This window comes from Sturnira hondurensis, unplaced genomic scaffold, assembly GCF_014824575.4.
Source record: "Sturnira hondurensis isolate 20B ecotype Veracruz unplaced genomic scaffold, ASM1482457v3 Scaffold0000566, whole genome shotgun sequence".
NCBI lineage: Eukaryota > Metazoa > Chordata > Mammalia > Chiroptera > Phyllostomidae > Sturnira > Sturnira hondurensis.
In genome coordinates this window covers 163,331-187,093 of record NW_028073197.1, presented here as the reverse complement: position 1 = coordinate 187,093, position 23,763 = coordinate 163,331, and the positions used below count along the sequence as shown (strand labels likewise).

Sequence of the window (23,763 nt, the reverse complement as noted above, 5' to 3'; positions counted from 1 at the left end):
GAGGACTGAAATTAACCATTTCTCCAAAAAGCCATCATTTCTTTTATTGAGGAATAGTACCTAGAAACTAAGATCTGATACTAGGTGTGCTCATTGCTTCTAGGCCTTCTTGGTAGGGAGAGTTGGGAAGTATAAATATGAATAACTTCTACAGGGAGCTTAAAGAATAAAAACATTTTGCTCATTCTAACAATGAGCAAGGCAAGAAAAGAAGAATGCAGTGAGCAAAAACATGGTAAATAAAATCTTAAGTTGTTCCAGATAAGTGCAAACTGATTTTTAATGTAATATATTCATTTTCATTTAATGTATGGTGATACATTGACATTAATTTAAATATGAATTAAGTAAACTTAAGAGACTGAGAGTTTCAGATATTTTAATCCAGCATTTATTTTTGTTTAAAAGAGAAATAACTAATACAACATGGCTTACACTGTTTCATATACATGTATTTAGGCAATACTAACTAAATGAAAATTGATGTATTGATGATACAACTATCAGGCAAAGTAGAATAAAAATGCACATTCTTAAATATAATAAAGAAAAACATTTGCATGGATAGAATTTAATAAGAATTTGCAAACAAGAAAAACTGAGATTTTTTTTTTAAAACACAGTTTTTTCTTTCTCCCTTTTTTTAAAAAGATTTCATTTATTTATTTATCTTTAGAGGGGAAGGCGAGAGGGAAAGAAACATCAATGTATGGTTGCCTTTTGTGCATCCCCTGCTGGGAGTTGGCCGGCAGGGAACTGGACTACAACCCAGGCATGTGCCCTGACTGGGAATCGAACCGCGATCCTCTGGTTCGCAGGCCCACGCTCAATCCACTGAGCTATACCAGCCAGGGCCCTGAGATTTTTAATATACTTCAGAAACTGATAGCCCAAACACAAATTAAAGTTGATTGCTTTGAAACAAAAAATTGATTATTCTGGCAACAAAAGTAACAAGCTTCATCTGTTGAATCCTGTAGTTCCAAAGAGAGAAAATACACTCTTTTTAACTGCACATGAAACATTTTATAAAATTGACCCTACTCAACATTACAGATTAATTCTCAACAAATTCTATAGACATCTCTGATTATAACGCAATGAAAAATTTAAAAATTCTTAATTAAAAAGAAATGCCCCTTCCACAAACATACACATTTAAGAGTTCCATTCAGTGTAGTGGACTGAGCTGGTCATATGTGACTCTTTTCCGCTTCTGCTTCATTTGCATACCCATCCTGAATAAAAGACAACATGGGGGGGGGCAGGGCAGGGAATATAAAACAGAAAACTGTACTTGAATAAGAATTAAATAAATTAAAAAAAAAGACAACATAGAAAAACATACACAGCAGGGTATAAGACCAAGAAAGAATCTCCATCAATTCTTTGCAGAGGAGTGAATTCCATGAATAGGTGTTTGTGGGATGTATTTAAAAAATGACTTTGTGGAGGAATAAAAAGCAATGAGGGCCTTACTTACCCTAGGAACCAAAATTTACTCTGCCTACAGAGTGCAGTGCCTTTAGACTAAAAAGAATCAAATTGCAGTAGAACCAGTGATCCTCTGTGCCCCAGCAGAGGCAAACCATTTAGAAGGGATGCTTTCATAATGCAGGGAACATGTGGAGTGTTTGTAGGAATCAACCTCTGTTGAAGATTAATTCATGGAAACCACATGAAGAAATGACTTTGTGAAATAGGATGATTTGTGCCTGAGAATTGCAGATAGAGACAAAAATGAGAAGGACATTTTAAAATAAGCATGTTTAGACTCGGAGAGCAGGCTGACAGGTCTAGGAGGGTGGTTTGGGGGAGTAGTGGAGGGATCAAGGAAAAAAGAAAAAAGCAAGGAAGAACTCAGGGACGTGGGCAGCAGTGCGGTGGCTGTGGTGGGGGGTGGGGGTGGAAGTGGAAGGGGTGGAGGTGGGATAAATGGTAGTGGAGAAATACCATAAAAATGATGTAAAAATATTAAAAATAAGCATGTTTTAGAGGTTCAGAGATAAAAGAACAGCATGAGACTAGAATAAGGTAAGAAAGATCAATATAAAAGGCATCTGCAAATTCTATAAATTGGAAATACACCCATTGATTAAATTATGTATAACTGATTATACCAAATAAAATGGAACTGAATGGGTAGATAGAAGAATGAACAAGATCAGCTATAGAGAGAATTAGTGAGTCTTCTGTTTTTCTGACTGAACCTTGACTGACAGAGCCTTCTAGACCAAAGGGCTCTAGGAATTTCCAGAAAACTGATTAGAATATGTGTTATTTGCTACCACCTTGCATTGGAGCCCTCCTAGGTACTTCCTGTATTTCTAAAGCTCTCATTCCTTATTGTTTTCCTGACCTTTATTGCAATGTTTGTGATCTGATTCAATGTGTTTGCCTCAACCTTGACTTCATTCCATCCTGACTCTTGCAATCTGCCTGCGTCAGGGTGAATGAGCCACCCAGTTTCAAAGTTCATCTTCTCTGACTTAGGATTCTTGGTTAAATTCCACCAGTTCTCTTGATCTTGTTTCTCTGTCAGTCGCTCTGAGCCACGGTTATCCATGACTCTAGAATTCTAGATTTTTAACAAATAATAAATTTATCCTTTATACCTTCACATCAGAGTCAATAGAAAAACACCACAGTAGAAAAAGAGTGTTGTACATGAAAAAGAAATCTAAATGGACAAAAGCACAAACAGATGGCCAGATTAATAATTAGGGATTTGTCAATTAAATCAGTGAAAGACATTTACATATATTTTGGATTGGTAAAGTTAATATACACTACAGAAGAGATACTAAATAACAGGGCATTCTAGTGCTGGTTTGACGGGTGTTTAAATGGATTGGTCACAGGTGCAGACATGAAGGCTACACATCAGTCCAACAGAATGAACTCCCTCTAACCCAGGCTGAGCTAACTAATACTGGAATCAAGTTTCTAGCCTGCCAGGATGTCTATTCTGATTATACATTCAGCAGTCAGGGAATTTACCACAGGTAGGGCTACAAACCAAATGGGCCTTTTCTAAGCGCATCTTTGTCAGGACCTGTTTATATCCTTGCTTTCACAGACTTCATTTAAAAAAAAACTATGTCTCAGTCACTTAAATTTTACCATGATGCTGTGTCCAAAGGTACAAAAACTTTTGGGATGCCAACAAAAGAGAAATTTGGAATGCTGTTTTCTGCTGTACCAGTTTTCAATTTGCTGTCTGCTCCCAATTCAGCTTTGTGGTATTAAATCTGAACCTTACAAATATTTCTTCTTTGCCAGCGGGACGCATGTTCAGCTTCATCAACAGAGAATACTGCGGCGACACTGCAAGGCTGGAGTGCCGGGAGAAACTTCTCCTCGAAGGCCCCAGACTTCTTTATTATTAGTCAGTGATTTCTGTGATTATTTTATGGTTTTAAAGACACGTATATTAAATAATACATTCAATAATACTAAAGAATATACTTAAAAATAGAAGAAAACAGTATATTTGTCTTCTTTTTTATGTATAAAGTTTAGAAAGAAAAAGGAATTGGGAGGAGAGAGAGAGAAAAAGAAACATTCATTTGTTGTTCCACTTGTTTATGCATTCATTGGTTGATTCTTGTATGTGCCCCGATGGAAGATCAAACCCACAACCTAGGTGTACCGGGGTCATGCTCTAACCAACTGAACTACCCAGCCAGAGCTTTCTTACTTTTTCTTTAATAAACGTTGCATTCTATGTGGAAATTAATTCAGGATTAATTAGCACTCTCTTTAACATTTTCTGTGAGGCTGGTGTAGTCTTTTTTTTTCTGTTTTTTTAAAAATATATTTCTGTGTAAGTTTATTCATATTACTACTTGGGTATTATTAACCTTGTATCCATAGAATTTAAATTTAAATTTAAATTTGTTTCAAATTAATCAGTTCAAACAAGCTTTTAAAAAATTATACTCATATACTTTGAACGTAACTGAACATAACTAATTAATCATGACAATCATTTTACTACTTTATTAAATAAATGCTTGGAGAAAAGTTATACACGAGTATCTGTAGGACAAAGGTAATTGCAGCAGTATATATATATATATATATATATATAGCAAGGCATTTAGACTTCCAGATTAAACCAAACCCTAGAGCAGACCAAAGCGTATCTAAACCCTCGTGGATGGCATTAATAATTATGAATAGCATTGGTAATTATAAATAACTGGATAGAACAATAGAATTCTAGAACTGGAAAGAGCTCTAGAGTCAAGGTCAAATCACTGGTTGAGATGAAAAGTCTCAAGACCAGAGGTTTAAATTGACTATTTTAATAAAACTGGTGGCCTAAATGAGACTATAAAATTAGGAGGCAGAGAAACAAAAATAATTAGTGTTAAAAGTCTGTTTCAGGTAATAAAAAAATAAAATAAAATAATATATTTTTCTTTTTTAATATCAATGTGTGGTTGCCTCTCATGTGCCCCTACTGGGGGTCTGGCCTGCAACCCAGGCACGTGCCCTGACTGGGAATCAAACTGGCAACCCTTTGGTTCGCAGCCTGCACTCAATCCACTGAGCTACATCAGCCAGGGCTATTTTTTTAATTTTTAAATTTGTTATGTATTGGTTTCAGGTATAGCTTAGTGGTTAGATAATCATGTACTTTATATAGTGTTCCCCTTGATATTTACAGTACCCTACCTGGCACCATGAATATTTATGACCATATTATTGACTATATTTCCTAAGCTTTACTTCCCTGTTACTATTTTGTAACCACCAATTTGTGCTTCTTACTTCCTTCACCTCATTTACCCAGTGCCCCAACCCTGCCCTCCTCTCTGGCAATCACCAGTTCTCTCTCTGTATCTATGAATCTATTCTAATTTTGTTTGTTTAGTTTTTTCTTTGGATATGTTATTTTTGTTTAAGTGGTGTAATACTGTAACACAGGAGGTCGAACCTGGGGATCTTGACTGCTCATTCAGATAAGCCGAGAAAAACACAGGACTGGATAGAGCAGACACAGCCTTTATGTGTGTGTGTATGTATGTGTGTATGTATGTATCTACTTATTTATCAGTTAAAGTTGTTCCTCTTTTCCAATTACTCCTCCCTGACCTACACAGCCCCCCAACTCCCACATTCAATCCTTCCCCCTTTGTTTTTTTCCCATATGCTTCTGAGGCAGACAGAGACTTTATGACTTTACAGGGACCACCGAGGGCGGCAGGTCAGCAAAGCAGGACCACACCTCCCTGAGTCCAAGACTTGTTTTAAGGAGTCCCAGACAAAGGGGACAGGGGGACAGACACATGTTTTGTGTGTGACTCTGAACTACTTTACCTCATTGTGTACATTCAGAGAAAAAAGGTCAAAAAACAGTCACTTGGGACAAGAAGCCACTTCCAAAAGGAGGTAAGGAGGGAATTATAATCCATTTCCAAAGCCATACACATTCCTTCTGGCCAAGGACCCTCCCGCCAGCCTTCCCTTATGGGGGTTGGAAAAGCCATGCCCAGCAAATTCCATAATTACATTAACTGATTTGTAAATATTATACCAACCTTGCATCCCTAAAATAAATCCCACTTGATTATGGTTTATGATCTTAGAATTTGACAGTAGCTGCTAGAATTGCCAATAAGGAGAATTAAAATGGCTTTTCAACATATTTTATTTGTTCTGTTTTTGTTAGTGCAGTAGCTGAATGTGGACCACTGATCAATTTTCCCTACTGAATCAAATGCATCTTCTTTATGGGCAAAATCTTTATCTGACACTGGCAGATAAAGCCCATAATAGAAAGAAGATTGTGTAACTCAGGGTCTTATTATTTCTTGCACTAGTCATTATAATGCTTCCATTTTATCTGTGAGAAAGCTGAGCATAAGGGTGGAGGTGTGTCTAGAACTTCTGAAAAATAAGCAATATTGTTATCCCTCCACACTCTGTTGTGCTTAACCCTTATGCACTGTTAGCATCGAAGTGAATTGGAAGTAAGTTCTTTACTGTAATTGGTTTATGTAGTACGTTCTTTAGTATTCCAGTTAATGAAGCTAAAAAACACCTTTTTGCCTTCACTTGGGAAGGAAAACAATTTACCTGGAATGGCTCAGGTAAATGGCTTAGGCTTTTACTGAAAGTCCCTCAATTTCTGACAAAATTTAAAGACTAATTTGGATGGTATAAGTTTTCCTACAGGTTCTACCTTGTGAGATGTGACCAATTTATTTCTTTGCCCTTCTTCTCAGGTCTCCTTACTGGCAGACAGCATTCACCCACTAGAAATGTATGGCTTTAAAGGGACATAAAATCTATAAAAAATTTCAGTTTGTCCAAACTCAGGTCTGATATCTGAGACATCTAATATTGGAACAAGAACTACAAGAACTATATACCTGAATCCAAAGAGGCTTTGTGGTGTTTCAAGTTTCCTGAGTTTTTCTTGGGCTGATTGGCTATTGCCAAAATTGGATTCCAAAACCCCGTATGTTTTACTAACAAATGACAGTCCTGACCCAATCTTGTGGGTAGAATGGGATGAAATAGCCTTTAGATCCTTAAAGGAGAGTTTAATAAACTCGCCTACTCCTATGCATCTTAATTATCAGATTCTCCTTTTCCTTTTTTTAAATGAAAAGGAAGGGAATGCCTTTTGGGTTCTCATCCAAAACCATGGGGATAACCATAGAACCCTAGGGTCAGCCGTTTGACCCTGCTTTGCCCCACCTTGCTTTAAAGCCCTTGGTGCTACTGCCCCATTGGTTAAGGCTACAGAGAAAAAATATATTAAGTAACTTATGCAAAGAATAAAATTATTGTGAAAGTGTTTTCATAATGCAAATTACATTTTTCCATGTAATAGAATACTATTTTCAGTGCTTTACAGTGTTCACACATTCATCTTTTCCACAACTCTATGAGGTAGTTAATATCAGAGTTTATTTGCAGAGTTTAACTGGTGGGGAAGCTGAGGCATGGGGTATTTCCACGTTATGCTGCCTCATAGTTTTACAAAATTAATGTTTTGGCAAATTATCTGGGGAAAAATAATTTAATGACCTAATTTTTGTTTTCCAAAGCATCAGTGGCTTTCATCATCTTTTATGTGTTATTTACCAACCATTTTACTTTTGTGAATTTTCTATTCGTCATGTGTTTTCACAGATACAGTTTGGACCACTTGATTTTTTGTGTGTCGTTGTTGTTGATTTTTAGTAGTCCTCACTATACAATGAATACCAATACTTTTTCTGTTACTTGTGTTGCAGGATTTAATAATATTATGTACTATGGCACTATATTAGTTATATTTGTTTTTTAAAATGTGTCAGTTATCTAGAGGAGTTGCATAGAAAACTGTTTTTTTTACAATATAATTTTCTCATCATCAAAGTTTTAATTTGTTTTCAAAATAAATTTTTTGCCTTAGGCTGGAGAATGTTTGTTGTAAGACTTTGATGTTGGTTTTATTGATCAATAGAGACTGATAAATGATTTTCCTATTTTGGTCCAATTTGTTCATAAATTATTGTCCTGATGTGCAGATTTCAGGAGTGTCTTCAGATTCTTTTGGTTTGATTTACCAATTTTTTATAATATTTATGTAACTATGTATTCTTCTTAATGTTACTGATCATGTCAGTCCATAGTGTGCCTAGATTGAATGAAAATGATAAACACATTACTTTTTGGTAATGAGAAAGAATTGAATGTTTACATATAAGAGCTATGGGAAGAATGGGGCACCAGTGTCCTGAGGAAAGAGACAAAAGAACAAGACAGACATGCTGATCTAACATGGTTATATAGAATAATTAACATTATTTCAAGTTGTATTCAGCAAACATTGAATTTCACACCATATCTGTCAGTAGATAAGTGATGCCTCTTATTCTGAATGATATACACATATTTAATATATATTTATATATTTAAATTTATATATTTAGATAGAATGAAAAGGTTTAATAAGTCCCTTTAAAAGTACCAACACTTCCCTGGCTGGTGTAGCTCAGTGGATTGAGTGTGGCCTGTGAACCAAAGGATCACGGTTCAATTCCCAGTCAGGGCACATGCCTGGGTTGCAGGCCAGTTCCCAGCAGGAAATGCATAAGAGGCAACCACACATTGATATTTTTCTCCCTCTCTCCTTTCCTTCCCCTCTAAAAGGTAAATAAATAAAATCTTTTTAAAAAAGTACCAATTCTATATTATCTTAATTTATAACTGATACTTTACATCCATTATTAAAGGCTGATACGAAAGTGAGAGTAACCAGCTGAATATTTTGAAGGTCATGAAGAAAAGATTAATTTAGTTTGTGAAATTGAAGATTTTCATAAATAGCTCAATTTTGTAATAGGAAGCAGGTAGCAGTTGTTCTTTTTCTTTTTCAAAAAATATATTTTAGAGAGAGGGGAAGGGAGGGAGAAAGAGAGGGAAAGAAACATCAGTGTGTGGTTGCCTCTTGCATAACCCCTTGCTGGGGACCTGGCATGTGCCCTGACTGGGAATCAAACTGCAACTGTTTTGTTCACAGGCCTGTGCTTATTCCACTGAGCCACACCAGCCAGGGATGTTATTTTTCTAATTCAGCAAACTGAGAAATAAATTATACTAGCTGAAGGCAAAAAACTTGCCATTTCTTTAGGTAAGAAATAATGCTGAGATGGGCTGCACAGTAAAAGCCAAGGAGCATTGTTGTGTTTTGAAATGAAATGGAGGTGTGAATCTTTTTACAGAAGTCCAATGATTGAGTTCCCTTAACAGAAGTTAAAGCTACAAAATTCTGCACCTAAATGAAGTTAAAATATTCTAAATTGTCTCCAAATAATATTGACATTATGTGTAGAATTCTTAATGTTTTTGTGTCCGTGCACAATATGTGAAACATTGTTAAACTCAGTAACTTTTTTTGTTTTTGTTTTGTCCATTGAAGCAATAAAGTTCAATATAAACCCATATAGTTTTTATTTTTAACTTTTCCAAGTTTTTTTCTCTTTCAAGTGAAGTATTTCTAGCTCAAAAACAAATTTTAACCTAAAAAGCTAAATTGTGAGAAGTCACTTTGTTACAGGAAGAAGGGATCCTCACATCTCAACTTCTGCTGGATGAACTGGAGGGGTCCCACCTGTTAGGTAGATGAGCTTCAGGCTTAGAAACACTACTCTCTTTTCCTCTTCTTTCCTGTTTTGGCAAACTTCTGGCAACAAAACAGAACACATTTTGTGACGACAAGCATAGCAGTTGCCACACAGGCCAGCAGGGACCCAATCACGTCCAAAGAGTGGTACTGGAACCAGGTGAGGTCATAGGAGGCTGGCCGCAGGTGTTTGGCTCCTTTGTGGCTCATGACAAACTGGATCCAGAAGACAGCTCGATCCACTGGCTGGCCGTGATGAATTCTAGACAATTTCATAGCATTCTCCTTATATCTGAAGGAGAAATACAAGGGTACCAACATTGAAAGGAATTAATTTACCTAAGCAATTCAAACCCATCAAGGATTTTTGTCAAACAAATTTAAAAAAATATGCCTTAGAATTACAGAAGTAGCAATATATTTTTTATTTAGGTCTCAAAGAAAGTTTGACTTCTAAATTGGAATTTTCTGATTGAAAAATATTTTAAACAGTGAAGTCCTGGCTGATGTAGCTCAGTAGATTGAGCACAGGCCTGTGAACCAGAGGATTGCAGTTCAATCCCCAGTCAGGGCACATGCCTGGGTTGCAGGCCAGTTCCTGGAAGGCGGCACACAATACATTGTGTGTCCCCGGCACAGGCAACCATACATTGATATTTATCTCCCTCTCTACTTCTCTTCCCCTCTAAATATAAATAAATAAACTATTTAAATAATATTTTAGACAGTGAAGATGGAAAAGAAAGTGAGAAAGTTAAATCTTTTTTTTGCAGAGGAAATGATAGGAGCCATTCTATATGCTGTGTAGGATGGTGGAAATGCATACTAGGATAATACTCTAGAAGTTTTTAAAGAGGAATTGTATCCTGTTGGGAGAAATGCTTCCTCACATGTCTCTGTGCTTCTACTCTTCTTAACTGTCTATTTTTAGCCCTGTAGCCAAAAGAAATTTTGTTGAAAATTTATTTTGGCTACAGAATTAGCCTTCAGAATTAGACTCTCACCTGTTCAAAATTGCTACCCAGTTTCTCATCGCATCCAGAATAAAATCCGCATCTATTCTTTGTCCTATAGGACCTTGCATGCACAGACAGACCTCTGGCTACCTCTTCTATCATTTTGCCCTATGCACACTCTGTTGTAGTCACAGAGTGACTACAGAGTGTACCTAGGGCCATACTCTGGCCATTCTGTGTGATCTGGCCATTCATGGAAGCTGCCAAATGTGTTCTCATGTCAGCACTTTGCACTTTGTGTCTCCTTTGTTTTCCTAGAGCAGTTTTTCCTGCAAAATCCCAAGGCTGCTTCTGCCTCTGCTGGAGACCTAGGATCAGGTCACATTGTTGAGAAGTTTTTCCTGGCCACACTGTGATTGCATACCTAGGCAATTCTTTCATGTCTTTTTTCCCCTATTTGATTCCTAGAATTTTAAATATATTTTGTAAAATATACCTTCATTTTATGTATGGAATACATAAGAAAATGCATATATTGTAATTGATAAGTTCAAAATTATCACGAAAATTATCATGAAATGAACATACCAATATAACCATTCATTTTTCACAGAAGCACCCAATTCCTGCACCATTTTGCTACTCCCATCTCCAAACTACCTAGTCCTCCTGACCTATAATTTCATAAATTAGTTTTTCTCACTTGTATATTAGAATCTTCTAGTATATAGTCAGTCATTATTTTTTGTAGCAGTTGCTGGCTTATTCCTTTACTATATAGTATTTTATTTTATGACATCACCATGATTATTTCTTCATTTAATGACAAATAGACATTTAGATTAATAAATTTTCAACCATTAATATTAATGTTGTTATAAACATTTAATATGCCTTTTGGTTCATATATTTATGCATTTCTGTTGCCAATAAACCTAGAAGTGGTTTTGATGAGAAGGTACATATATGTTTATGATTTCTTTGTTGATGCTGAATTATTTAGAAATGTATTGCTTTATTTTCCAAGTTTAGAGATTTTCTTAGTTATCTTTTAAAACAATGATTTTTAATTTAATTCTAGTCTGGCCAGACAATATACTCTTCATTATCTAAAATTTTAAAAATACTGCATTTTGGTCTATGCTACAGCATACATGGTCAATTTCATTAATAAATTATATGGTCTTGAAAAAATGTGTTTTCCCATTGTTTTATATTTGGGGAAAATAGTAGTGAGAAGGTCCAGGAATGGGTGCTTCTATGTAGTTTGTGGAATATATAATATGCATAGAGAATATCTATAATAATAAATATCTGTATATAGAACGTGTATTTGTATATTTACATATAAATATGTATTATCTGTATATGTAGAATGTTCTACATATACAGATAATATATATGTAATACATATAATCTACCTATATGCAAGCATGCTAGTAGGTAGTAGGTGTTACTAATGAACAATTTGCCATATTTTAAAAGATTAACCTATTTATTATTCTGAAGTATTTCTTTATTTTTAGTAGTGCTTTTTGTCTAACTGTATCTGATATTAGTAAAGCTATAACATCTTTCTATGGTTACTATTGAAATACATTTTTTCTGTCTTCATATGTAAATCTTGTACACTATTTAAGCATGTCTTTTATTTATTTATTTATTTTACCCATATGACCTTTATTCAGAGGTGCTATTAATTTTCTATAATTCTTCAAAACTGTGTCAAAAATGTTGCCTTCAAAAACAAGCATCTTGCCTTCCTGGACCACTATGGTATGAGTAACACTGAACTCCAAGCATGAATTATTTCAAGATTAACTCAAATTGTAATTAATACACAGCCCTGTGAACTATTTGTGTAGAAATGTTTTTGGTAGCTAAAAACATCCTTATCTTTTTCTTTGTTTAATTCTTTTGGCAAAATGAAACATTCAGCTCGGTTATAAAAAGTAAATGCATTGTAATTGATTTGATAAAAAAATCTTCAGTTTCTGAAATAATTTTATCAATGAAATTGTTTTAGGGACAATTTAGAATTTCAGTTGAAACTAGTAACACTCAGTTACTAGTAACAGTTTCAGTTGAAACTGTAACACTGAAACTAGTAACTGAAAACTGTTACTGAAACTAGTAACAGTTTCAGTTGAAACTGTAACACTAGTAAACACCACTATTATATTTACAAACTTACTTTTCTAAGGCAGGAAGCTGTTCCCCCTGTTCCCTCCCTTTCTTTTTTCCTTTTATTCATCTTTGCCTTGGATCATTCTAAAAACTATTTTAGATTTCTCGACAGTTGTCTATATACTTCCCTGGAACTATGGCACAGATGTAGCAGAGATAGCTTACATATGTTAAATCATATGGCAATTTCCTTTTCCTGATCTATGTTTGGCCCACTTACCATCCTTGTTTCTTCTAACCCCATCCTAGTCCCAGGGAAAGCACTTAATATCTTAAGTTGTCAAAGCCACAAAAAAACAGATCTATAAAAAAAACAGATCTAATGGCAAAATCACAGTAACTTTATTTTCCCATAATGGAAATAAAAACCTGCATACCTCCATAATTTGAAACCCTCGTGGGCCCCTAAAGAATGTAAGGATTGGAGTCACAAGGTTTTTATTTATTTTATTTATTTTTTAAAATTTTTATTTTTATTTAATTCTTGTTCAAGTACAGTTTTCTGTCTTATATTCCCAGCCCTGCCCCCCCCCCAGTGCTCCCCACCTCCCTCCCATTTCTGACCCCCACCTTAGTTATTGTCCATGTGTCCTTTATGCTTGTTTATGTGAGTCTATCCCTTTTTCCCCTATGATTCTCTCCCCTCTCCTCTCTGGACCCTGTCAGCCTGTTCTGTATGTATTTGAGTGTCATTGGTCATATTTTGCTTGGTTGTTTGTTTTGTTGTTTAGATTCCTGTTAATGGTGATATCATATGGTATTTGTCTTTCACTGCCTGGCTTATTTCGCTCAGCATAAGGCTTTCCAGTTCCATCCATGATGTTGCAAAGGGTAGGAGCTCCTTCTTCCTTTCTGCAGCATAGAATTCCATTGTGTAAATGTACCATAGCTTTTTGATCCAGTCATTGACCGATGGGCATCTAGGTTGCTTCCACCTCTTGGCTATTGTAAATTGTGCTGCTATGAACATTGGGGTGCATAGGTTCTTTTGGACTGGTGTTTCAGGGTTCTTAGGATATATTCCTAAGAGTGGAATTGCTGGGTCAAAAGGCACGTTCATTTTTAGTTTTCTTAGAAAATTCCATACTGTTTTCCATAGTGGTTGTACCAGTCTGCAATCCCACCAACAGTGAACTAGGGTCCCCTTTTCCCCACAACCTCTCCAGCACTTGTTTGTTTCTTTGTTTATGATAGCCATTCTGACTGGTGTTAAGTGGTATCTCATTGTGGTTTTAATATGAATTTCTCTGATAGCTAGTGATATCGAGCATCTTTTCATGTGTCTCTGGATCCCTCTGTATGTCCTCCTTGGAGAAGTGTCTGTTCAAGTCCTTTGCCCATTTTTTAATTGGGTTGCTCATCTTCTTTTGAGTGGAGTCCAGTGAGTTCTTTATATATTTTGGAGATTAAACCTTTGTCTGAGGTATCATTGACAAATATGTTTTCCCAAACTGTTGCTTCTCTTTTTATCTTGATACTGTTTTCCTTGGCCATGCAGAAGCTTTTAATTTTGATGAGATCCCATTTGTTTATTCTTTCCTTTATGTCCCTTGCTCTAGGGGACGTAACAGTAAAAATATTGCTGCATGGAATATCTGAGATTTTTCTGCCAATGCTCTCCTCTAGGGCTTTAATGGTTTCACAGCTTATATTTAAGTCTTTTATCCACTATGAATTTATTTTGGTGTATGGTGTAAGTTGGTGCTCAAGTTTTATTTTTGTTGCATGTAGCTGTCCAGTTTTCCCAACACCATTTGTTGAAAAGGCTATTTTATGGAGTCACAAGATTTTTAAAAAAAGAGTTAAGGATGAGGGTGAGGTGAGTGAGACAAAAGTGGGTGTGACTATAAAAGGACAGTGGGAGGAATCTTTGTGGTGACGGAAATGTACTGTATCTTGACTAATTCAATTTCAATTTTCTGGTTGTGATAATGTACTATCTTTTACAAAATGCTACTACCATCAGGGCAACTGGGTAAATGGTGCATGGGATCTTTCTGTTTTATTTTTTACAATTGAATGTGAATTTGTAATCATCTCAAAGTTAAAAAAGTTAATTTTAAGAGTATCAATAAAAACATAAAAACTGAATGTAAATGAAATAATATTTTAAACATACTCCCAAGTAATTAATGTCCCATATAATTTTAAAAAGGACAAGAGATAATCCTGAAATGTTTTCAAGTGAAGTTATTTAAGTATGAAATCAGATTTGCTGATTCTAAGTCCTATTCCTTTGTTCTCTACAGCACTGGTGATCAAGTAGATTTTTCCTGTCCACCCAGTGAGAATTCTTGCTGGATACAGATTCACAAGTTCTTAAAAGAGTATAAAATTCTAAAATGTTCATTTTATATTTTGGAGAGAGCTTTGATATAACCAGAAATATTAAGCTAATTTTAGTAAAACTAGGACTTATTACCAATAAAGTTGACTATACACAGAGGAGTGAAAGACACTCCATCCAACGTTGCTGACATGTTGGAATGCCATGGAAATTGACAAAAATTATCCTGGGCTTAAAAGGATTCTAACATGTTGAGATCCCTGGTCATTGTCTTTTGCGATCAAGGGTCTTGTAGTATTGTTTGATATCAAGTAGTGTAAGTCTTTCTGCTTTGTTGTTCTTTCTCAAGCTTTCTTGAAACAGCCTGGTACTGGCATAAAACACACATATAGATCAACAGAACAGAAAAGAGAGCCCAGAAATGTCTTTATGGTCAATTAATATTCAACAAAGGAAGCAAGAACACATAATAAGATGAGGACAGTCTATTCAATAAATGGTGTAGACAAAATTGGACAAGTCTGTGCAAAAAAATGAAATTAGACCACCAACTTATACCATACATAAGAATAAACTCAAATGGATTAAGGACTTAAATGTAAGACTCAAAAACAATAAAAGTCCTAGGGAAAAACATAGGCAGTAAATCTCAAACATTTTTGTAGCAACATTTTTTCTGCTGTGTCTTTCTGGAAAAGAAAAAAGAAAAAAATAAACAGATGGAATGACATCAAACTAAAAGTTTTTCCACAGCAAAGGAAGCCATCAACAAATGAAGACAATCCACTGAATGGGAGAATGTATTCACCAACGATATGTCTGATAAGGGGTTGATAACTCAGGTGACAAATGAGAGAATGCATGAGCATGAGCCAGTTTGCCACTGAATCTTGCATTGTTAACATCTTAGGAAACTGTGCTGCAAATATTTTCATGTTTTTTTCTGCTTTTACTACTGCTTATTATTAAATACATACAGTAAGTCACCATGGACAAGAAGGTCCTAAAAAGGTTAGTGATAGCAACAAAGTGAAAAGAAAAGTTGTGAAAACAATGACAGAGCTTAAAAAGAGAAATGATTGCTAAGTCTGATACAGGTGTTTGTCTGTCTGATCTGGCTACCTGAGTATTGCATGGTGATATCAATGATTAGTACAATTTTAAAACATGAAGAGGCCGTCGAGATTGCTAATGTTGCTAAGGGTATGAAAGTGCTCCTAAAATGATGATCACAGGCATTGCAAGAGGCAGGAAAAGTGTTCATTTGGATAAATGAAAAACTGTTGGTAGTAGCATTTTGGAGGCAATGATATGTAAGAAAGTGAAGACACTGCATGCTGACCCCCTGAAAGACACCCCTGGAACAAGTGTTGAAAGTTGGTTCATTTAAGGGGCTGGTTCAATAAATTTAAAAGAAGAGTCATTCATAGTATAGTGAGGCATTGGGGAGGTTGCCCATTCTAACAATGTGACTGCTGATGATTTTGTGATGAGTTTCAAGAATATGTAGAGGCTGAGGGATTTATTCCACAAGTGTTCAGTTGTGATGAGACAGGCCTCTTTTAGAAGAAAATGCCAAAGAGGGCCTACTGATGTAAGAGGAGAAGTCATCGACAGGACACAAGCCAGTGAAGGACAGGCTGACATTGTTGTGTGGAAATGCAAGTGGGGACTTTATATTGAAGCCTCTACTGGTCTACCATTCTAAAACCCCACAAATTTTCAAGAAAAATGTCATGAGAAATGAGTTGAATGTGATATAGAGTGCTAATAGCAAAGCATGGGTAACCAGGCAATTTTTAATTGAGTGGATTCACGAAGTGTTTGCCCCAAGTGTCAAGAAATACCTCTGGGAGTTCCTTCTTATAACAGACAATATTCCTGCCCACTCTCCAGATTTGGAGGCTGAGTTGGTGAAGGTGTACAGCTTCATCACTGTTAGGTTTTTGCTGCATTAACACAACTCCTCTCATCTAGTCCATGGAAAAGCACGTCATTTCTAATTAAAAAAAAAAAAACAACTCTACACAAAGGCACTGTTTCAGAGGTATTTGAGGTTACCTCTGAAACTAATTTAACCCTCAGGGAGTTCTGCAAGGAACATTTTGCTATCCTCACTTGCTTGAGGCTCACAGACAAAGCATGGGGGGCACTGTCTTCCAGGACCACACAATCAGCCTGGAATACATTATGGCTAGAGTCTGTTGCTGCAAAAGGCTTCGAGGGCTTTGAGGATGAGCCTGTGTCTGTTGTGGAGGATACTGTGTCTCTGGGCAAGTCCATGGACTTGCAGGTAGATGATGATGATGTGGAGGAGTTGGTGGAGGCCCACAACACTGAGATAATCACCAAGGAACACCAAGACGTTCAGAGGGAGCAGCAACAGACAGCAGCTGAGGAACTCTTTTCAGAGGAATGGGAGGAAGGGAGAATATTCCTACTTCACTAATTAAGACAATGTTTGGGAAATGGGGAGACGTATTATTGCAAAATATCATCCTGACAATGAAGTGGTAAAGCATTTGATAAACTTGTTCGATGACAATGCAGTGTTTCACTTCAGTCAAGTGTTAAAACACAGACAATGCCCTGGCTGGTGTGGCTGGGTGAATTGAGCACCTGCCTCTAAACCAAAGGGTTCTCAGTTGAATTCCGAGTTAGGGCACAACCCCTGGCCTGGGTTGTGGGCCAGGTCCCTAGCAGGGGGCTTGTGAGAGGTGACCACACGCTGATATTTCTCTACCTGTCTTTCTCCCTCTCTAAAAATAAATAAATAAAATCTTTAAAAAACCCACAAACAAAAAAAGCATCACTGGATAGGTTTTAGTGAGACAGAGGCCTAGTGATCCTGAATCAAGTTCTAGTAGATTGAGTAGACCGAGGAGACAAAAACAAAGAACCCCAAAAGAACAGTGACCTGACATTTTTATGTAAGAGGAGTCCCTTTCCAAACTTTAGCATCCCTCCATTCCTCATCTCCATATTCAGTCATTAGTAGCTTTAAACATTAAAGGTAAGTTCTAGTGTGTACATAAATATTTATTTTTTACTGTATATTTCATTTTATTTTTATTAAGTTTTTATTCACATTTCATGTCCTTTTGCTTTTGAAGTATTTATTTATAAATTAAATAGTAGACTAGACATCTACTGTATATAGGAAAGGTTAAAGCAGGGAGTCACTGGGGGCCTGAAACAAATTGATTCAATTTACATTATTTCTTTTTTCTTTTTTTTAAACAAGATTTAAACATTAGGGACTTTCTTTTTTTAAAAGATTTTATTTATTTATCTTTAGAGAGGAAGGGAAGGAGAGAAGGAGAGAAATGTCAATGTGTGGTTGTCTCTCGTGAGTCCCCTGCTGGGAACTGGCCTGCAACCCAGGCATGTGCCCTGACTAGGAATCGAATCATGATCCTGTGGTTCGCAGGCCCGCACTCAATCCACTGAGCTACACCAGCCAGGGCCAATTTACATTATTTCTAATGAGAAAAATAATTCAGTTTTTTAACAAATTGTGTCTTGAACAGCCTTCCAAACAAATTAAGTTTAAGAACTGAGGTTCCACTTCATGTAGAATCTAAGGAACAAGATAAACTAACAAGCAAAATAGAAATAGACTCATAGATACAGGCAACAGACTAACAGCTGTCAGAGTGGAGGGGGGTTGGGAGCCTTGGTGAAAATGCTGCAGGGATTCGGCAAAAAAACAAAAACCCAAACCCCAAACCTCATAGACACAGACTACAATATGGTGGTTACTAGAGGAGAAAGAGGTAGGGGGAGATTGAAGAGGGTAAAGGTGAGATAAAAGGTCATGGAAGGAGACTTAACTTTGGAGGGTGAGCAAAGAATACGATATCAAGATGATGTATTATAAAATTGTACTTGGAACCTATATAATTTTATTAAACAATGTTGCCTCAATTTAATAAAAATTTTAAAAGATTGATGATAATAAGTATTTACAATGATGTGGAGACTTGGAATCCTCAAACACAATTGACAGCAGTATAAAATGGTGCAATCTCTTTGGTCATCAGTTTGGAAATTTGCCATAATATTACCATATGACCCAGAATCTACTTGTAGATATTTACCCCCAAATGAATGAAAACAGAGGTTCACATAAAAATATAATGCAGTATTCATAATAGCTCAATGTGGAAGCAATTAAAAGGAACCTGAACTGATAGACTGGTAAATATAATGTGCTATATTCATATAATGAAATATTACTCAGCAATGCAAAGCTATAATAGGGAAGGAACTAAAAAACTTTATACTACATGAAAGAAGCCAGTTATGAAAGTCCATATATTGTATGATTCTATTTCTATGAAGTGTCCAGAAGAGCTAATCTATAAAGACAGAAAGTTGATTAATGGTTACTTGAGTGGGGGATGGGCAGGTGGAAGGGGTGAGGATTGATTTCTAAAGCGTATGACATTTACATTTTGGAGTGACAAAAATGTCCTAAATTTATACTAAGGTGATGGTCTCATAGCTCTGTAAATAAATAGCTCTGTAAATCTTTTTGCTCAAAAATTGATCTTATTGTCATTATTTTTAACATATTTAGTAATAAAATATAATTTATATGTCATAAAATTCACCTATTTAAAGTATAAAATTCAAATATATCTAATTTATTAATATTCACCTATTTAAAGTATAAAATTCAAATATATCTAATTTATATATCTTATATATTTATATATTTATATAACTTATTAATTAGATATATATCTTATATAATATCTTATATATTATATATATCTTATATATATTTTATCTTATATATTATATATATATCTTATATATATTATCTTATATATTTATATATTTATATAACTTATTAATTAGATATATTTGAATTTTATACTTTAAATAGGTGAATTTTATGACATATAAATTATATTTTATTACTAAATATGTTAAAAATAATGACAATAAGATAAATTTTTGAGCAAAAAGATTTATAATTTCAGAGCTTTTACATAATGGAATAATTTATGATGTTTTTTCTAGTCCATCATTCTTTCCTTCTATGGTTTTATCATATATTTTTAAATGTCTTTTTTTGGTAATTACCTACATAACTTTACATTTTTTTAAAGGTTTCATTTATTTATTTTTAAACAGAGTGGAAGGGAGAGAGAAAGGGAGAGAAACATCAAGGTGTGGTTGACTCTCATGTGCCCCCTACCAGGGACCTTGCCTGCAACTCAGGCAATGTGCCCTGACTGCAAATTGAACCAGCCACGCTTTGGTTCTCAGACCAGCACTCAATCCACTAAGCCATACAAGCCAGGGAACTCTACATTTTTTTGTGTAGAAACTTTTTATACTAGTTACCTATTAAATTAATGTTTTTCATTAAATTTAATTAAATTTAAAATGTAACTTTGAAATGAATGATTGAAAATAAAAGTAGATTTAAGGTGACTTAATTCATGTTAATAATATCAAAATTAGCCTCTTAAAATGGGTCGAAACTCATTTCACCATTGACAAATAAACCTTTCTATAAATACTATTAAAAAATGTGATTCTTACGAAGGGTCATTAATGACTGTCTTCAGTGCATTGAGCAAATCTGCACTAGACATTGTGCCGATGTCCAGTCTGACAGCTGCTCCCTTGATCTTCATGCGAGCAATGTTGTGAGGCTGATCCCCAAACAGAGGGAGGCCCACCATTGGGATCCCGTGGTAGATGGCCTCATAGACACCATTGGTTCCACCATGAGTTATAAAGGCCTTGGTTTTTGGATGACCTGGGATTGGGTGAATTCAGCAAATTATTAATTGTAAGTGTTAGAAATGAGAGTTGGGAAAGAAGAGCATTGACAGAGGCAGTGTATTCTAGATGACAGATTAATATACACACAAAATGGCACTAAAATGCATTTTAGATCTCAGAGCAAGAAGCTCTTTGGTTGCTGAAGAGGTAAATGGATATTGGTGTGGCACTGTGAGTTGAAAAATGAATATTAGATTGCTGTATAGACAAATGGAAAGAGAACATTCTGGATAGAAAAAAATGCATGTGCAAAAAGAAAAAAAAGATGTTAGAACATATTCTCTGTGAGAAATAGTGAAGGAGGATTGTATTACATGAAGTGTCAAGGCAGCAGGAAATGTGACTGGGGTGACTCTGAAACTGGAGAAAGAAAAGACCACACTGTATCATGAAATGTGTTAAAACTTCATGAAAAAGATTATGGATATTTCTCTACAGAAAATGGAGAGTCACTGATCAGAAAAGGGATGCTTTATTCTTCATGGCAGTGAATGCCCATACTGAAGGGGAAATAATAGAAATGAGAAGGGAGAGCTAGGAGACGGAGTGATGAACCAGGTAGTTATTGAAAAATTCTTCATGAGAAGTAATTACACCCAAAATAAAGGTATTTGATTCTACATATAAGGAAGAAGACTCTGTATAATAAAATGTTAAATTATGTATCTTATCCTTTCCCCCATAACTGTAAAACAAATATAAAGAAGTTCAGTTTTATTTTTTATTTTTGCATTTTTCAATAATAAATATTCAACAAATTTGTTTCCTTTTGAACTATTATCACTTTGTTTGGAGTTACTGTCATTTTTAGTGTTTGTTTCCCAAAATCTCACGGAGTAGGTCATTTTGGAGGATCCACTTATAGAGCCATGTATTTGGCCCTAAGGTATCTGGTTTCTTGTCATCATATCTACATATAACTTGTTAGCGTGAAGAAAATATTTTATTTCATGAACTCAAGTGAAGCTATAGCATTTTCAAATTCTAAAGAAATTAAGAGGTAATCTAGTTAATCACTTCATAGACAGATAAGTAAAAAAGATAAATATTAAATATAACTATTGTAACACTGGTATAATAGAAATACCTACATTTTATATACTTATTTTTATATTCAAACAAGTGTTAATGCAATCATAATATTGAACACATACAAGTATACAAATGAGATTATCAATGATGAATTGAAGAATTTAATAAATTTTTTGGTATATTCATTATAATTGTAGTGCAAAAAAGTAGGCAATTACTAAATATTTATCTATTTATTATAATTGCTATCCTTATAAAATGTAATCTTAACCTAATTTTTTAAGTGTTACCAAAGGGAGTTTCCTTATATCTACTTATTTCATAAGTTAATTTATTAGAATTTTACATATTTTGATTTACAAAGGGCTAATCTATGTAACCAAATACTTGTAAGAAATTAATAATTCTGCTTATTAATAATTTCTGTAATATAGTTCTTGTTTAGTAAGTATATTTAATTTCTTTAAATTAATAATTGTTAGGTACTGTTTCTAAGAAAAATTTAAAGAGGTAATTTTTCCTCCTATGAACCAAAGATTTATTACTTTTTCTAGATTCAGAGATTTTTTAAAAGTAGAAGACCTTGTTAGCACTTCATAAATAACAGTATAGCTGTTGAAAAAAAATCCAAAATTTCGATGATGCTGAAGTTTTTTTCAGTGAACTGTTAACATTTCAATGATACACTACAAAGCATGGACATCACTGATTACTATGGGACTCTATGGCCAAGTAATATTCATGCCCACGACCAAAATAGATTCTGATTTAGAATTGCCTAGCAATTTTCATAAACTGGATTGTAATTTGCACATGCTGAACATTTATTTGCTATCTAATATTAAAACAGCATCACATTCTCAGTAAAAAAAAATAGGATAGTTCTAAGAAGAAATTACATCAATTAGGAAACTAAAAAGTAGTTCACGAATACCCAAAGACTACATGCTTATTTTATATATCGGAAAATAATTTAGTACCCTGTTTTATGGACAAGATTGCATCTGAAACTTTCCTGTAATGGACTTGCTTCTTGCTGATTCCTTATTATATTCCCTACTTCTTCCTCAACCAGGAAGAGTTATTATTCTGGTTGGTTAGAAGCAAAGATTTTCGGGAGTCACATTTTATAAAACGCAGGGTCACCTTAAGGTGTGGGCCCATCTCCCTCCTCTCTAATTAATCTTCCTCCAATTTTAAAGGACCTAGTTTACTAGGGAATGCCAGTTTTTCTTTCTCTTAGTCACCGTGGCTATTCTTTCTCTGGATAGCACCCTCAAATGCACAGTGAGTAGGCCTATTTCAAAAATGAGGGAAGAGTAGCCTGGATTACCTAGCAAGCCTAAAGTTCATGCTATTACCAATTCCTGGTGTGAATTGGTAATAGCATCACTGTTAGAATTTTAGAATTTTAGAATTTTCTAACATCACTGTTAGAATTTTACTCCTTTCTGAGAACATCTGTAGTGTGTACAATGCCTCCAGGAATCCTTCAATGAAAAGGCCGAGTTTGGTGACTTTGGTACCTACCTGCAATACCATTATAACACCAAACTTAACACTGTACCTCCTAAATACATTTCATTCCGATCACAATGTTAATGCCAAAGTTACTTTCAAATATACCCTTTGTACTATTATTTTAGCACCTGCCTTATAGATTTTTGTTTGAATTCATAGCTGAGACAAATGAGAGGTATCATAATGGCTTACATGTCAAGCAGGAAATTAAGTAGACCTTTCACAGAATTGTCCACCATTACTGTACTCAGTCTAACCTTTTGTGGAATCTGGGCTAGGGCTGACATCAGGGCTAACACATGCCAGTGTCCCTTTGCTGAGCCCTCCCCACACAGAGCTGGTAGGCTAGTACCATATCTGAGACTCTACAAACCTGGTTAAAACTGTTCGCCCTGCCCTGGAAATCCCCTGAGACTCTGCCACACAGAACTTATGGCCCACTCAAGCTGCTTTTCCATATGAATGGTTGGCCTTGGCTTATGGTTTAAAACTTCCTAAATCCTCTCAAACAAGCAACAGCTGGCCTCAGTGAGCCACAAACCTGCTGTTAGCAACAGCCAGCCTAGATTCACAGCTTGGCTTTGCCTGGGAATCTCCAAGCCCAGCACAAGTAGCAGCCATCTCAGATTACTTTACAGCTCAGGCAGGGTGGCCTGGGGCAAAATATAGGTGGGGGCTGACCTTATCCTGCACCACCCAGAAAACCCTGGAGCCTGCACATCCAGTGAATAGCTACAGACCACAATGCAGCAAAACTACCCTTCCCCTGCATAGCTGGTCCTCCGCAGAGGGCAGAGGGTAGTGGTCAGTGGTCACAGCCAGTCCTTGCAGCTGAGTGGCCTGGG

The 23,763-nt window shown here is 35.4% G+C and overlaps 1 protein-coding gene across 1 annotated transcript in view; it reads right to left on the bottom strand.

Annotated features, from left to right (window-relative positions):
- Positions 1-9,084: 9,084 nt before the first annotated feature.
- The window catches only part of LOC118984145 (UDP-glucuronosyltransferase 2B31-like), a 46,284-nt gene continuing 31,605 nt past the window's right edge, over positions 9,085-23,763 (bottom strand). Inside the window, exons 5-6 of the mRNA XM_037041933.1 lie at positions 20,120-20,339; positions 9,085-9,422 (exon numbers count right to left, since the gene is read on the bottom strand). Of these exons, the coding sequence (XP_036897828.1) occupies positions 9,152-9,422; positions 20,120-20,339 (491 nt within the window). The 3' untranslated portion in view covers positions 9,085-9,151. The remainder of the gene's footprint in view (positions 9,423-20,119; positions 20,340-23,763) is intronic.